The sequence below is a fragment of the Momordica charantia genome (genome assembly GCF_013281855.1).
Source record: "Momordica charantia cultivar OHB3-1 chromosome 9 unlocalized genomic scaffold, Mcharantia_2.0 BLBB01000009.1, whole genome shotgun sequence".
Classification (NCBI taxonomy): domain Eukaryota; kingdom Viridiplantae; phylum Streptophyta; class Magnoliopsida; order Cucurbitales; family Cucurbitaceae; genus Momordica; species Momordica charantia.
This window is the reverse complement of record NW_028275167.1, coordinates 29,707,766-29,722,825: the sequence shown is the minus strand read 5'-3', so window position 1 is coordinate 29,722,825 and position 15,060 is coordinate 29,707,766. Positions and strand designations below refer to the sequence as shown.

General features: G+C 31.4%; 1 protein-coding gene and 1 non-coding gene across 3 annotated transcripts; one reads left to right on the top strand and one right to left on the bottom strand.

Moving 5' to 3' along the window:
• Positions 1-5,785: 5,785 nt before the first annotated feature.
• On the bottom strand, positions 5,786-5,859 carry TRNAI-AAU (transfer RNA isoleucine (anticodon AAU)). Its single transcript has one exon. It is a non-coding gene; the product is annotated as a tRNA-Ile (tRNA).
• A 2,269-nt stretch (positions 5,860-8,128) lies between these two features.
• Positions 8,129-10,134, top strand: LOC111017526 (uncharacterized). Of its 2 annotated transcripts, none has more exons than XM_022293307.2 (3): positions 8,129-9,057; positions 9,136-9,218; positions 9,635-10,134. In XM_022293307.2, the coding sequence occupies exons 1-3, from the start codon at positions 8,775-8,777 to the stop codon at positions 9,917-9,919; spliced, it is 651 nt and encodes a 216-aa protein (XP_022148999.2). In that variant the 5' UTR covers positions 8,129-8,774; the 3' UTR covers positions 9,920-10,134. The 2 variants fall into 2 exon arrangements, with proteins under 2 accessions (XP_022148999.2, XP_022149000.2); XM_022293308.2 differs by having other exon boundaries at positions 8,142-9,057; positions 9,139-9,218.
• The last annotated feature ends 4,926 nt before the right edge of the window (positions 10,135-15,060 follow it).

Here is a 15,060-nt window from a genome sequence, read left to right as displayed (position 1 = left end):
TCATTTTTAACTTTCTAATTTGACCGGCATAATTGAATTACATACTTATTGATTTATAGTCATTTTTTTATTATGATAATTTTTTATGAATTGTGATATTTTTTTAATCTTGTATCGGTGAAAAAAAAGAATTACGTGCATTTGCACGTGGTAATACACTAGTAATTCAAAATGCATCAACACATCCACGTATCGGTGATAGCAACTAATTACATATTGGATTGGCCTTTGCCTCAACCAAAAAAAAAAGAATATACATGCAGATCAGTAGATTTGGCGGTCGACAATTATTCAGATTCGATAAAAGTTGTCACAACGTCTCAATATTACGTGGGTCGTTTGGACTTGGTGAAGGTTGTCACAGCACTTTAATGTCACGTGGGTTTGAACAAGTAGGTGTGATACGTACCATAAATCACCAAGCAATTGTTATTGCGCCATCTCCTAGAGAAGTGAGGCAACATATATCAACAAATTACTTTACAAGATGATAATGAAAGACCAGTTATATGGAGCTAGCTAGCTTGGATAATTTTTCTATATGGGGTGGGTTTAAATAATTTTGGGATGGTATAGTGTAATAGATGACGTATTTTTTTTCTTTTGAATTAGGACAAAAATAGCATTAAAAGAATATATATTATAACTACTATTAGGTTTAAAATTTTACAAAAATAGAATAAATTGCAAACTTATAAAATCACATGATACGAAAAGTACTTTTGTGACATTTTTGAAAAAAAAACAAAAAATAATAGAAAATACATATTTAACATATTTATTTTATGTCATGTAGTATAATTTCATTTTGTTAAGGTTAAATAGTGGCAAGAACATGACATGAAGATATTAAACATGGTATTAAGGTTGTGGTCGAAATCTTTTTCTCATCTTAATCTTTTCTAACTTCCTTATTGATATTGATAATCATGTACTTTGGGTCTCGTAATAATTATTTTATAAAGTCATATAAGTGAGAGGGAATACTAAAAACATGCATTATAAAAAGATTAAATCTACATCTAAAACTTAAGCTTTTGAATTTTATGGTGATTTAAGGAATATATCATTTAGTTATGAATTTTATAACCATTTAACCTCTAAGGTATCAAAGTTTTTCAATCAAATTTTTTACTGAATGACATTGAGGGATATCGTTGAACTTGAATAAGAAACACTCTAATGTAAAATAAAAATAAAAAATAAAAATAAAAATTTGTTTTGTGTGAGTTGATGTTTTCTTTTTTTTTTTTAAAATATATAGTATCAAAGCTTATCATGTCTCACTTTCAACGAAAGCTTAATTTTGATTGCACTCCTAAAATTCCATTATGCTTTAAGAGATGTTAGGATGTAGTGCTAAAAATGAGCGAGAGACATGCATGTGAGTTATATTGACCTAATTAACATGATAATTGAGGTGATTTTGATATGTTTTTTTGAAAAATGTCTTCTTTCTTAAAACACCCCTAGCTAATTATCATTCAACCACTTCAACTTTCTTAAGTTTTAAGATGAAAACAATTACATCAAGACAACCATCACACCTCTCAATATCCAAAATAGTTACAATTTGTTCAAATAGAACAAACAAAAATTAATCAAATTGCTCGCTTGAGAGATGACGCAATGAAGCATTTCGAGCTTTGGAGACGTACCATCCATCTAGAGGTTTCGAGTTTAAGTTGTGCTGGTCATGAGTTGCTCACTGAGTATCCACTACACCATTAAACTTTCAATTTTGTGTTTATTAATAACAAAATCTTGAAAGGAAATCTTTAGTAAAATTACAAGCATTCAATCAATAAACTTTCAAAGTTGTGTTTATTGACAAGTCTCCCAACTTTAAATATTGAATGTTGTGTCTAATAGATTTATAAACTTTAAAAATATCTACTAAATTCACGAACTTTATTTTATTTCTAATTGGGTCACTAGCATATTCCTACACTATTTTTTAAATTCATAGACCTAAACACAAAATCGAAAGTCGAATAACGTATTAATTAGACTATATATAAAAAATAAAAAAGTTGTTTAAAGACTTATAAAACACTTTTTAAAATTTAAAATTTTATCAAAGTTTGGAGACTACTTTATAATTTGTTTAGTTAAGAAACTGACCAACTCTGCGAAGCTCGACTCGGATGGAGAATGACCTAGAGATATGTCGAACAGGGAACCTGCAAAACATAAAACACTCCGACGTCCAAATCAATAGATTGTCGAGTAAATTCAAGAGAGAATTTAGTATTCATGTACCTGAAAATGAGACAAAATGATTCTACTTATAGGCAACTTCTCTAAAATATTTCAGGCAGGGCCTTAACGGCTCTTTAAAGTAGTCGTAAATCACGGCACGTTGTCGTGGAATCTGTCGAAGAATGGAGCCAAGCCGAAGTTAGCCATATCGGTTCGATCAACATATAGAAACGTTATTCAAGGAAGCCAGATCGGCTCGGCACTCTAAGACATTGGTTCGGTACTAGAAAACAACACCGAAATAGTGAAACTTAAGTCTTATCAATCAAAACCACATGTACTTTTTATTCTTCATTCAAGATGTACCACGTGTGAGACTGAAAATCACCCCCAACATAATTTAACCGAAATGCCAGATTTATCCATAGAACTCAAACCCACTTTAGAGATAAGGGGTAAATTTTGGAAGTTGCATATAATTAAGGTTGTTAACTTTGTAAATGATAGAAAGCAGCAAAGAAGAAGAAACAGTCGTTTTCCTATCCACAGGCAGTGACAGTTCAATTTCCAAGGTCATTGTCTGTCCTCTCTCACTATGATTCGTAGCAATCCATGGGGTCACAAACCTGTCATCATAAAATTAAATTTAAAACAAAAAACAGGAATCCAACCACTTCCTCTTGAACACGACATGTTGTTTGTTTCCTATTCGATATTGGGCAAATGTTTTATTTCATATAACTGGCAATGGGCCTTCTCCCATTACTCAATCAATCATATAAACTGATCCAGTGAGTGAAGTGAGTGAGTTTCACTTGTCTAACTCCTCATCCCAAACTTGTGCTTAATCATTTGCCCTAATTCCACCCCTTTTTCACATTTTGCCTTTTACTTTTTGTTTTCATCTCCTCCCCCAACTCTATTCTCACCCGATAAGAAAAGATTACGACTTTGACAACATGGAAACTCCACGAGCCCACTTCAAACATTTGTAAGCTTGAAAATTTGCAAAAGACCTAACAAGTGGAATCAGTGCAATATAGGAGTTGAACATAAGGCTTCCTACTCTAATACCATCTTAAACATGAGCAAATCACCAATGATCTAAAGTTTATGATGGTGTATCTAAATCTAACACATCATTACTTGAGTTTCTTCTTATTGGTAGTAGACACTTGATAAGAAAAGATCATTACGACTTTAATAACAAGGGAACTCCACAGGACCACTTCAAATATTGGTGGGCTTGGAAATTTGCACAATACCTAACAAGGGGAGTAAATGACAACATAGGAGTTTGAATACAACATTTCTTGCTCTTACATCATCTTTAACATGATTTCACCAATGAATTCTAAAACTTAAGCTGGTGGTTGGCCGATTGGCCGATTAGAGTAAATTTGAACACTTGTAGGATATCGTATCTAACACTTCATTATTTGGGTTTCTTCTTATATTGGTAATCGACACTTGATAAGAAAAGATTATTTTGATGATGAATCAACCCTGCTTTGAACTAAGCATGTATCATCATCTAGATTTCACATTTTCTATTATAGACATTTAAGAAAATGGTTGTTTTGAGGACTAATCAACTCTGCTTCAAATTAAGCGTGTATTATGATTTAGATACACTAGAAAAAAGAAAATAGTTATTTTAGGAACAACTCAAACCAACTTCGAACACTAAACAACTTCTACTTCGAAGCGTTACGAGTTGCATTTATCGAAACCTGAATTTTCGAGGTGACGATGACCTGACCAATTGAAAGGTTTTCGAGTTGCATTATGACAGAGCCTCTGGTCCTTTTGGTGGCTTGAAAATGGGAATGGGCTTTGTCCTCACACACAGAATCCCACCTCATCCGGCGGTGTCTAATTTGCAAAGCCAAACTCCTTGAAAAATCTTGGACAGATTCATGTCCTTTTGTGATCATGTTTTGTTGCTTTCTTTTATTCTCAACCATGCATTCTTAAAGTCGCCTTCCATGGCCATAATTTAATTTCCCATCAGTCCCATCTCTTTCAAACCCCCCACAATCCAAATCCCAATCCCAATCCTTTAATTCGATTTCCCCTATCTCTTGATCTCCTTCAAATTAAAGCCGCATTACAATCAAATTATCATATGCATGTGCACTTCAACCGTAAGTATTCAAGTCAGTTTGAACATATCTCGATTAATCTCACGGAACAATTACGACTTAATTCTACTACATTTAATTGCTAAGAGATTAATTTCTAGATAGGTGAGTATCATAGAATTTGAACTTATTCTCTCTAAATACGACTCCTTTAGACCAATAAACCAATTGATGATAGTTCTCTTTGTACATTATTGTTATTATTTTCTTTCTTCATTGCATTTGAGAAAGGTCCACTGGACCCTGTTCCTTGTGTCTCCCGGGGGGACAGCGTAGGACATCAACCAAAATTGTCCCCCAAGCTCAAGGTTAGTGCCCTACAAAAGTCTTGACATCCATAAAAAAGCAACACCACTAAAATATTGGAAAGTAATTTGTTCTCCAATTAGGGTTTATCAGCTGATAAATGGGATAAAAAGGAAGAAGCTGAGTTTTACAATATAATTTGTGGACGTGGGATTTCCAAGCCAAGAGAGAGATCACAGAAAGATACCAAAAAAAAAAAAAAAATCTTAGACAATATAATCCAAAGCCTCAAAAGAAATGAACTTTGCAATAAAGGTTTATACTTTTTTTTTTCTTTTAATATCTGTAGAGAAATCATGATCTCCTTCTCTCTCCCCCAAGATTTTTCTCCCAAAAATCATAAACGTGTTCGAACTTGAGTCACATATAGTGCTCAAATACCCAAAAAAATTTCAAAATTAAAGAACTTTTATGGGTAATGTTAGAATAAGAATTATATTACAAGAATTGATCGATCTCCTACAAATCCTGAAGAGAGATTTTTTGTATTGAAGCAAATAAAAATGCATGTGCGTTTGGTGGGTGAGTTGTGCAAATTATCTATTTGGAGTTATTGGTGTTTGTTTTCTTTTCATTTCTAAAGTAAACAACAAAGTTTTTTAGACGACCAATCACAGTTTCTGTTTTCATCTAAAAATGGTTTCTTTTTTTTTTCTTTCTTTTTTTGCTTCGACATTATAAATAATGACCCTTGAATTAATCCTTCACCCACACTTTGATTTCCTCCAAATTACGTCAACACTCATCAACCACATTTTTGTGTTTTTTTTTTCTTTTCAAAAGAGGATTGAGGGATCACCCACCATTGCTAATTTATGTTGTTTTTTGTTCTAATTTTTGGTTAACGTAAATTCATGGTAAAATAAATTATACTATGTTTTGAAGTAGTTTTATTTCCTATAATTAAAATTATCTCTCTAATTGTTTGCACAATTTATATATTATGCTATTTTTATTTTACCAATATTTTCCAGTAAAATAAAGTTAATAAATTAACTAATGCTTTGTATTTCAAGTTATCTGGATGGACCCGACTGAACCCATTGTACGGCGTCCGCCTTTGGGCCTGGCACGGCCCAGTTCGAAAATAAATTAGCTTTATTATTTTGAGATGGGAAAAAAAGCAAAAAAATTGGCCCATGCAGGTTTCGAACCTGCGACCTTCGCGTTATTAGCACGACGCTCTAACCAACTGAGCTAATAAGCCATTTGTTGAAGTAGTGTCATTTTTATACATATAGTGTGTTTTGAAATATTATATCGACGTAATAATATGCTGTAAAGGAAAAAAGAAAAACATAATCTTGCTGATTAGAAGAAAAAATTACAAGAATAGCAAAATAAAAGTAGGATTTATTTTTTGAAAACATAATATTATATCTATCTAGCAGCCCCTTCTAAAAGTTAAAAAATGATTAAATATGAAAATCGAAATCCACTCACTGTAAAATGACTCAATAAATTATTTTTAGGTTAAATTTTAAAATACAATTTCGGTCGGACTTGTACTTTACTATCTATCTCTTCAAATGTCTAAATTTAGCTTTTGTACTTTTAATAAATTTTAAAATTAATCCCCCATTTGTTTGTGGTTAACCCTTTCTTAAATAATTTAGTCTTTATCAACTTCTCTTTAGAAATTTAGGAAAATGATTCACATTGTGCCTTTTCTTGGATAGATTTTTTTCTGTCATGTTAGATAAATATTAACTTCAAACCAACCGTGAGGACTAATTTTGATATTTATAGAAAATAAATACACTAAATTTAGACATTTAGAAATAAAGAGACTAAAAAAGTAGAACGAGGACAAGATATTATTTCAACTTTAATTTTATGAAATTATAAAAGCAGTGGTATGGAAGTGGTTACAGGGCCATTTATTTTAATTTGTCTTTTGTTTCTTTGTATTCTCCGCCACATCATCGAACAAAATAAAAAATAAAGTCTTATACTACGTGTACGTGAGAGAGAGAATGATCTTTGGTGGGCCGTGGCCCAAATAGCAAGGTTTGGGCCATCTCTGAACCATATGGATCAGTGCAAATCACACCAAAATCCACTAATGACCCATCAGTTCCTTCCTTTATGACAATTTCTCGTAAAATTTAACCCCTCTCTTTCTATATAAAAAAATTTCTCATCTAAATATTGCTATTAAGATTTATGGATTCTATCTTAAAATTAATTGACGATGACTCCTTTAAGATGATATTTCTTTTGGGTTCACCAATCTTGGTCGGACCATGATTTGGACTAGATGTTCGTTTGAACATTCTGAACTCTAATACCATATTAAAATTCAATGATTTATCTCAAAACTAATCAGTGAGAAAAGAAATAATCCACTTATATTATAAACTTTATTAGGTCCTTATATTTTACAAAGTGGATCCCTAACAATTACGAGCCTAAACTTAATTCAACATTGATTGAATCTACCCCTGACTGTGAGGTTGTTAGTTCGAACCTACACCCTGTTACTGTACTAAAAATAATTGGATGAATCTTACATTTTTTTTTTTTTCTTTGTTTCAGTGGTTGTAAATCAAATCCCCTTGGTCATCTTCATCATTAGGTTTTAATTTAAAATGAAGCCTTAAACAACACAACCGACAAGGCCACGTAATTCTCCACAGGACAGCCCTACCGGGTCAACTGACAGTCCTTTCATTTTTGGGGTAGGCAGTCAAAATAGGAGTTGGAAAGAAGAAACCCCTTTTCACAAAGTTAACTCTCTCATTCTCTCCTTTTTCTAAAGGTAAAATCATAAGCTTTATAAAATAATATGTTTAAATATGTTTATTTTATTTTTGTACTCTTCTTCTTCTTCTTCTTCTTCTTCTTCTTCTTCTTCTTCTTCTTCTTCTTCTTCTTCTTCTTCTTCTTCTTCTTCTTCTTCTTCTTCTTCTTCTTATTATTATTATTATTATTATTATTATTATTATTATTATTATTATTATTTTGTATGTTTAATATGTCCAAGGTAGTCTCTATACTTTGAAAAATGGATCATTTTGATTCTTTTTTATTGTAACTTTAGTATGATACTTCACTCATTCACTAAGATTTTTGAAATGCAACTATAAATTTGTAGTCAACTATTTTCATTGCATGTAAAATTTTATAAATAGAGATCAACAAACACTTTTTAAAAATACAGTATCAGAATGGACGTTTGAAGAACTAAAATGAACCAAAGTTGAAGAAATAGAAACTAAAACAAACATTTCGAAAGTACACAGATCAAAATCAACCAAAGTTGAAAGTAAACGCGAAATAGTCTAAAGCTCATCTTCCTTGCACCACCATTAAAAATTTGATAGTTATTTATTAAAATATATATATATATATATATATATATATATTTATTTATTTATTTATTTATTTATTTTGTTACTGGTCGATTTTTTTTTCTTTTTCTAAATTCATCTCTCTTGTCAATAAAATAATTTAATAATGGACATAAAAATGATCCAAACCCAAAAATGACCAAAAGAAAAAACCCCCCTTGGATTCCAACTAAATAACCTCAATTTCGGTTAATTTCTAGAGTGATGGACTTAAAAGGACTCATAATTCCAACTTCTTTTGAAGGCAATTAAGCTTTTAATCAATCCAAATTAATTACTCCAACAATCATGACTCATCAGTTTCTTTTGAATTACGCTAAAATACTCTCAACACGAAAAAAGGAGTTGTAGGGGTCAAGTTCTCAATAATAAAGCTTCTAATACTTTAATTGAATCCCTCATTTTCTCCGATCCCATTGCCATATCACAGCCTCCTCTCTCTCCCAATTTTGCATCGAAAATAAAGAATTGAACTCCCAGAAGTGAAGAAAACAGCTGGCCCTGGCGAGATTGAAGTTGAAGAGGATGATGGGCCTACACTATTTCATGACCACCACGTTCTTGTACTAAGCCCCCACACACCCAACAAAATATAAAATAAATAAATAAAAAGGAAGCCAAACCCACTCAAATCATTACAAAGAAAAAAAAAAAAAAAAGAAACCAAAACCATGCGACTCACAATCCCACAGTGCTCTGTTTACCGACATATAGAAATCTGTTGAGTTGAAACGAAAGGCTTTGGTTTTCTTCTGCCCTTTTGCCAGAAATGGGGAAAACCGGCGCCAAGTTGCCAAGTTTCTGCCTGAACCGGATCCGGCCGCACGTTCGGGTGCCCATACAGTCCAAACCGGACTCTGCCGGCACCGCCGAGAAGAAGGGCGGCGGTTCAAATTCCGGCGACGGAAATGTTGGAGCAAATGGAAGGAAGATTGTGATTGTGGTTGATTCGAGCTTTGAAGCAGAGGGGGCTCTTCAATGGGCGCTCTCCCACACCGTACAGAACCAGGACAAGATTCTTCTTCTCCATGTCATAAAGCCTTCTAAAAAAGGTCCCAAATTAGGCAAATTTACACCCAATTTTGTTACACCTTCAATGGGTTGATCTCATAATCTTCGTTTTGTTGCAGCAGCAGGGGAATTAGGAACCAACAAGAGAGCGTTTGAAGTGGTTCACTCTTTCAGAGACTTGTGCCAGTTGAAGAGACCAGAGGTGAGTAACGTCACATGAAACAAAATTTAAAATTACTGTCCCTGCATATAATAAGAATTCTATCTCAAAATTAATTAGGGATGAGTTCTTTATCTTTTAGAATCTTCAAGATCGACTCACTGATTTTTGTCGAATCTTACTTTTGGAGGTTTGTTGGAACGTTTTAGATTGAAAAATAGTCTAAATTTATTATAAACATTTGTTGGGTCTCTCCTATTGGATTTGTAGGAAAGTTTCACATTAACTGAGAAAAAGAGTGATCTATAATATATAAAAGAGTATAATTAAAGAAATTGTGAAGGCTATATTCAATACAGATAATATCATATTATTGTATTATTGTGTAGATATTTAGACGGGAGAATTACCAACTTTTAACGCCCTTATCTATTGGGGCGTGAATTTGGTTTGAATAGGTGGAAATTGAAGTGGCGGTGGTGGAAGGGAAAGAGAAGGGGCCGGTGATAGTGGAGGAAGCGAGAAAGCAGGGGGCGGCGCTGCTGGTGCTCGGGCAGAGGAAGCGGTCGACGACGTGGCGGCTTGTGATGGTGTGGGCGGGGCACCGGCTCGGCGGCGGGGTGGTGGAGTATTGCATCCAGAATGCGAGCTGTATGGCGATTGCGGTGCGGCGGAAGAGCAAGAAAGTGGGTGGATATTTGATCACCACCAAGCGTCAGAAGGATTTCTGGCTTTTGGCCTAATTAATTAATCAAGCCTGTAATGTAATGTAAATCTAAATAATTGAGAAATATAATGGGATTAGAATTGTAAGTGATTTTAATTGTTTGGAAAAGAAAAAAAAGAGTGTTGGTTGAATTTGAATAGGTGCAGTGGCACTCATGAGGTTTCCCAAAAAACTGTGGGTGGCATGTTCTGAAACTGTTGGAAATGTAATGATTTGGGGGTAACTTACTTAGCCTGTCCTGTCCATAAGTTTGGATCTAATTTTCTAAAATGATTGATCTGAGGTTTTGTTTTGTTTTTTTTTTTTTTTTTTTTCATTTTTCTCTCTCTTTTTGAATTATAATTTGGTCATGTACTTTCGTGATTTAGTATTTCAACTTTTAATGGTAACGATTTAGTCTTTTTACTTTTATATTGATTAAATTTAGTTACTAAACTTTATAGGTAACAATATAGTTCCTAAAATTTAAAATTTGTAACAATTTTAGTTCCTACGACGAAAATTTACATCAAAATTAAGTTTAAAGTTTTATCCTCTAACGATTTAATTTTTGTAATTTACAAATAAATTTGATCTTTGATTGGATTATCGATTTACATATATAAATGATTTAACAAAAAAATTCACAAAATGAACTAAATGGTTACCAATTTAAATGATTACTTGATGGACTAAATGATTACCAAAAATATAAAGATCAAAATTTTTATTTCATAGCGTCCTGGACCCTTTAATTTTTATACTATATCAATTATATTAGCTACTCAAATGACAAAAGTAAGGTTACCCAACTCACAAATTGTTTACTCAATTTTCATATACTAATTTGTGAGGGAATGATCAAACCATTAACCTCTATGGTAACAACTGCATTATGTTAAAATTGTCTTTCTTATAAGTTAGGAATTTTTTATTTTTTATTTTTTTATATGTGATGGAGGTTTGTAAGTGAAACGTTTTAGAAATTTAGAATTAGACATAAAAACTAAAAAAATATTTTAAAGATACAGTCAGTTTTAAATATATATTGTAGATTATTGATATGTGCAACTATATATCAATTGTTCTTAAAAGAACCATATATATATATATATATATATGTGTGTGGAAGAGGTTAAATTAGGCATTTCTATAAAACTGTAGGAATGAAATGGAAATAGCATACCAAAATGTTAAATTTAATAAGTTGATAATTTATCCGTTCATTTTAAGACTTCTTTTTTTTTTTTTTAAATACATCAATAATGAATAGGGTAGAGATTTATCAATAATTTATTAATTAAGTTTTAAATTGAAATTTTTAAGATTCAATTTTAATAAATCATCCAGCAATTAATTAAAAAGATATCATTATAGTTCGAATATATCCTCTGCAACATCACAAAGGTCCTCATTTGCTGAAAAAGGTCCTCATTTGCTGAAAGTTATTGCGTATGAATTAAGTTCAGCCCTTTTTAATCAACCTTATTTCTTCTAGGAAAATTGTAGCGGCAGTAAAAATCTTTTATTTTTTTTAAATATGTCACCTACTTTTTTTAATTTTTAAATATAGTACAAATTTTCACTTATGTCAGATACTCATATCAATAATATAGCAAACACTTAAATCAATAATATATCAAATACATATCACATACATATTATAGGTATATCAGACACTCATATAAGTAGCATATCAGATATATATCATATACATATATCAGTAGTAAAATATATTACAGATATATTATAGATATATATCATTTGGGTAAAATTGTCATTCTAAAATTAGATCTCCATCCATTTTGTTGAGTGCTATATTTGAAAAAACTAATTTTAATAAATGTTTTTGTCATATTTAATACAATATTTAATCTTAATTTATAATAATTTAATTTGCTGATTTTGCTAGACACAGCAACGAAAAAGATCAATTCTATAATGTGTATCAATTATTACCGTCTAAGATTTCAATTTCATCAAATTGTATTTTAAACTTGGACGAAGCGTTAAAATCTTTACAAAAAAAAATTATGTTGCAATTTTTACCTTTAATAGATTTTTGTTAAAAAATGGTTGAAAACATATTCTCATATAATTAATGAATTATAAAATATATATTCAGTAGGAAATTGTTTAGATTAACATAAAACATTATTAGAGACTTTTTTTTAATTTAGAAATTCGGTAGTTATTTAATGATGGATTTTATGCTTTAATCCAACTTTATTTGAGAAAACTTCTTGTATTTTATTAAACTAGTGAGTTTTTTTTTCCTAAGTTTTTTACATTATTTTATTTATTAAATTAGTGAGTTTCTTTTTTGTGTCTTTTTTTTTTTTTTTTTTGGCAAGCTTGATGTTTTTGAAACATGTGATTGAAGAACGGGTTCGCAAATTGGCGATTAAAAGTTAAGCAGCTCTAATTCAGAAATCGTGATCGAGTTCCAAAGGCAAAATTAAAATTGGAGAGAGAAGAAGAATTAAGCCAATATAGAAGATAAAAAACAGTTGAAATTAAAACAATTAAACCCTTAAAACAGAGATTAAATCTAATTAGAAACAGAAAACAAATTATTTTACACATACCATGCCACGCACAGACATATTAATTTATTTAATTAATTTGTTCTTTTCTTGTGGAGGTCTTGGAAGTACGCCTTGGGATTTTCCTGGAACTTGGCCCGGTCGATGTATCCGCCTCGCCCGGGAGCTTTCATGGTTTTCCCTCCCAAACAAATAAAACCACTAGCCCCACCCCCACCGCCGTCGCCGCCATCCCGTTTTCCGGTAACTCGCCACCGCCGCCCATTTTTCTCTCTTCCAAAAAATTATTCGATCTCTGTGCCACGCTTAAGGAAACCAGCGAAGCCACTGGATTTAAATAGCTAGATCGGTCACCGACTCAATCTTCTCCTTTTAAATTTCTTAATGACTAAGCTTTCACTTTAAATTCCTACACCACACTTGGCCTCTCTTGATTTGACACGTGTGCCTGTCAGGAAACATACTAACATTCATTCCTACTTGTATTTTGAATTTGTAGTCCAGACAACAGATGCAACAAAAAATGAAAAAGTTAAAAGAAGAAAAGAAAAAAGAAAAAGAAAAAAAAGGAAAAGAACAGATTCCAAACCGACCAATTATGTCTAATAGCTTTAAGGGGAAGACTTGACTGGCATAATAACCACGAAAATTAATTTAACCTCCATATATTTTTATTACAAGGAATTTAAATTTAAATTATTTTATTTTGCCACAGCAATTTTGTCATAATTGATCTATATCTTCCAGATTGTGAGTTCGATTTTCAATCCCACTTCTTATATTAAAAAATAATTATTTCACTTTGATGATTAAAATTTTAAAATATTGTTTTGAAAAAATAACTTTTAAAATATCTTTTTTATTCTGAAAACTTTCACATTTATTTCATCTTATGTATGAACTCTGAAAAAAAACTATTATTATTTTGATTCTTATCTTTATTTTAATTTTAACTAGTTAATATATTAATGTGAATTATATTTAAACTCTGCAGTTTAAAAAATAAGTATTGACTGAGCAGATTTTTTATAGCAACGTAATAACAATGACAATATTATCTTGAATATAGCATAACTTTGTATTAAAAAGATTTTTGTTGTATATAAATTTTATGTTAAAATTTCACGATCAAACTAACCAATTTAAAAAAATGAAAAACCAAAGTAAATGTTATAAAAGGATAGAGACTAAAATAAGTCATTAGTTTATAATATAATTTTTTTTTTGTTATCCTACAAAAAGAAGGTGCAAGTCTAGTATTAAAACTTGTTACGAAAAGTGCATGCTAAAAAAATCAAATAAAATATGAGAACTATTTATAAGAACATAAATCGTCATTATCATCCCATATTAATTAAAAATAAGGAAGAATCGAATAAATATCTTAACATAATAACATCTTCATTATCAAGATGTGATGAATTTTCTTTTTCCGTTTGCATTATTTTTTTTATTATATAGTTAATGATTAAAATGCTTATACCAATATATAACCAATAACTTGTGTTCACAATTTTACATAATTTCGTGGGTAAAAAGAAACAGAAAACAATCCAAATATGTATTTAAGAAAAGCTACAAACTTTGTAATGTCTTCATGTATAGGTTTAGCCTTTAAAATTCATTTTATTTTATTTTAGTTTTTCAACTTTTATAAATGTGAATTTTAGTTACTAGAAATGAAAAAAAAATAGTTGATAAAATTTTTAAAATGTCAATTTTAATTCGTAGACCGGTGCACTAATTACCTGCCGTTTTCGTTCCTAGTTCTTAAAAATCCGGGGATCAAATTTTCTTCCTAGATTTTTATTTCAAAAACAGGTTACAATTAACAACCTCTGCTTGGTTACTTCAATAAACAAAAATAAAAATAAAATAAAACTTTGATTTATATATACAAATAACACAAACATTGACACATGATACACTTAATCCAAAGTCCAGACACAAATTAAAATAACCTTAAAGAGTCCGAGAGAGAGGAACAAGACATCACGAAGACAAAGAAGTTGCATTAATCAAGCTTCAATTTCTCCATTACTTCATTAAAAACAGCAAACCCATAACATAATTAATTAAGCAAACACACACATATAAAATTAACCACTACCTCCCATTAATTATTTATTTGAAGGTTGTGGAGAGAAATTTGTTCATTTTTTGCGCAGGTCTTTGAAGTACTTGGAGGGGTTCCCCTCAAACTCATCCCTGAAAATATGTCCATCTCTTCCCGGAGCCTTCATGGTTTTCCGGTGGGCGGTAGTTTCGGAGCCGGCAGACAACAGGCTCGCCACGCACCCCAAGAAGGCGATCTTCGCCGCCTTCGACCCTCCGTTCTCCGGTTCGCCGCTCATTTCCGTTCTAGAAATCGTTCTGCAAAACTTTTTTTGCTTCAGCTATTCTGCGATTTGAGGAGATTTAGCAGAATATGGGTTTAAATGGAACGGCCGTCGTCCCCAGAGCAGGTGATTTCCATACACGTGGCGAGAGATCAGTGGGCATTGACCTGGAGAGTCGTGATGCACCTGTGACGCTATGGAAATTGGAACGTAATTTCTAGCCACACAGTGGTACTATATAATATAATATAAGTTATATAATATAAGTTATATAACATAAGTCTTAAAATGAT

Coding starts and splice junctions, on each gene's coding strand:
- LOC111017526 (XM_022293307.2), top strand. CDS start 8,775: ATGGGGAAAACCGGCGCCAAGTTGCCAAGTTTCTGCCTGAACCGGATC. Junction 9,058..9,135: donor CATAAAGCCTTCTAAAAAAG/GTCCCAAATTAG, acceptor GTTTTGTTGCAG/CAGCAGGGGAATTAGGAACC. Junction 9,219..9,634: donor GCCAGTTGAAGAGACCAGAG/GTGAGTAACGTC, acceptor TGGTTTGAATAG/GTGGAAATTGAAGTGGCGGT.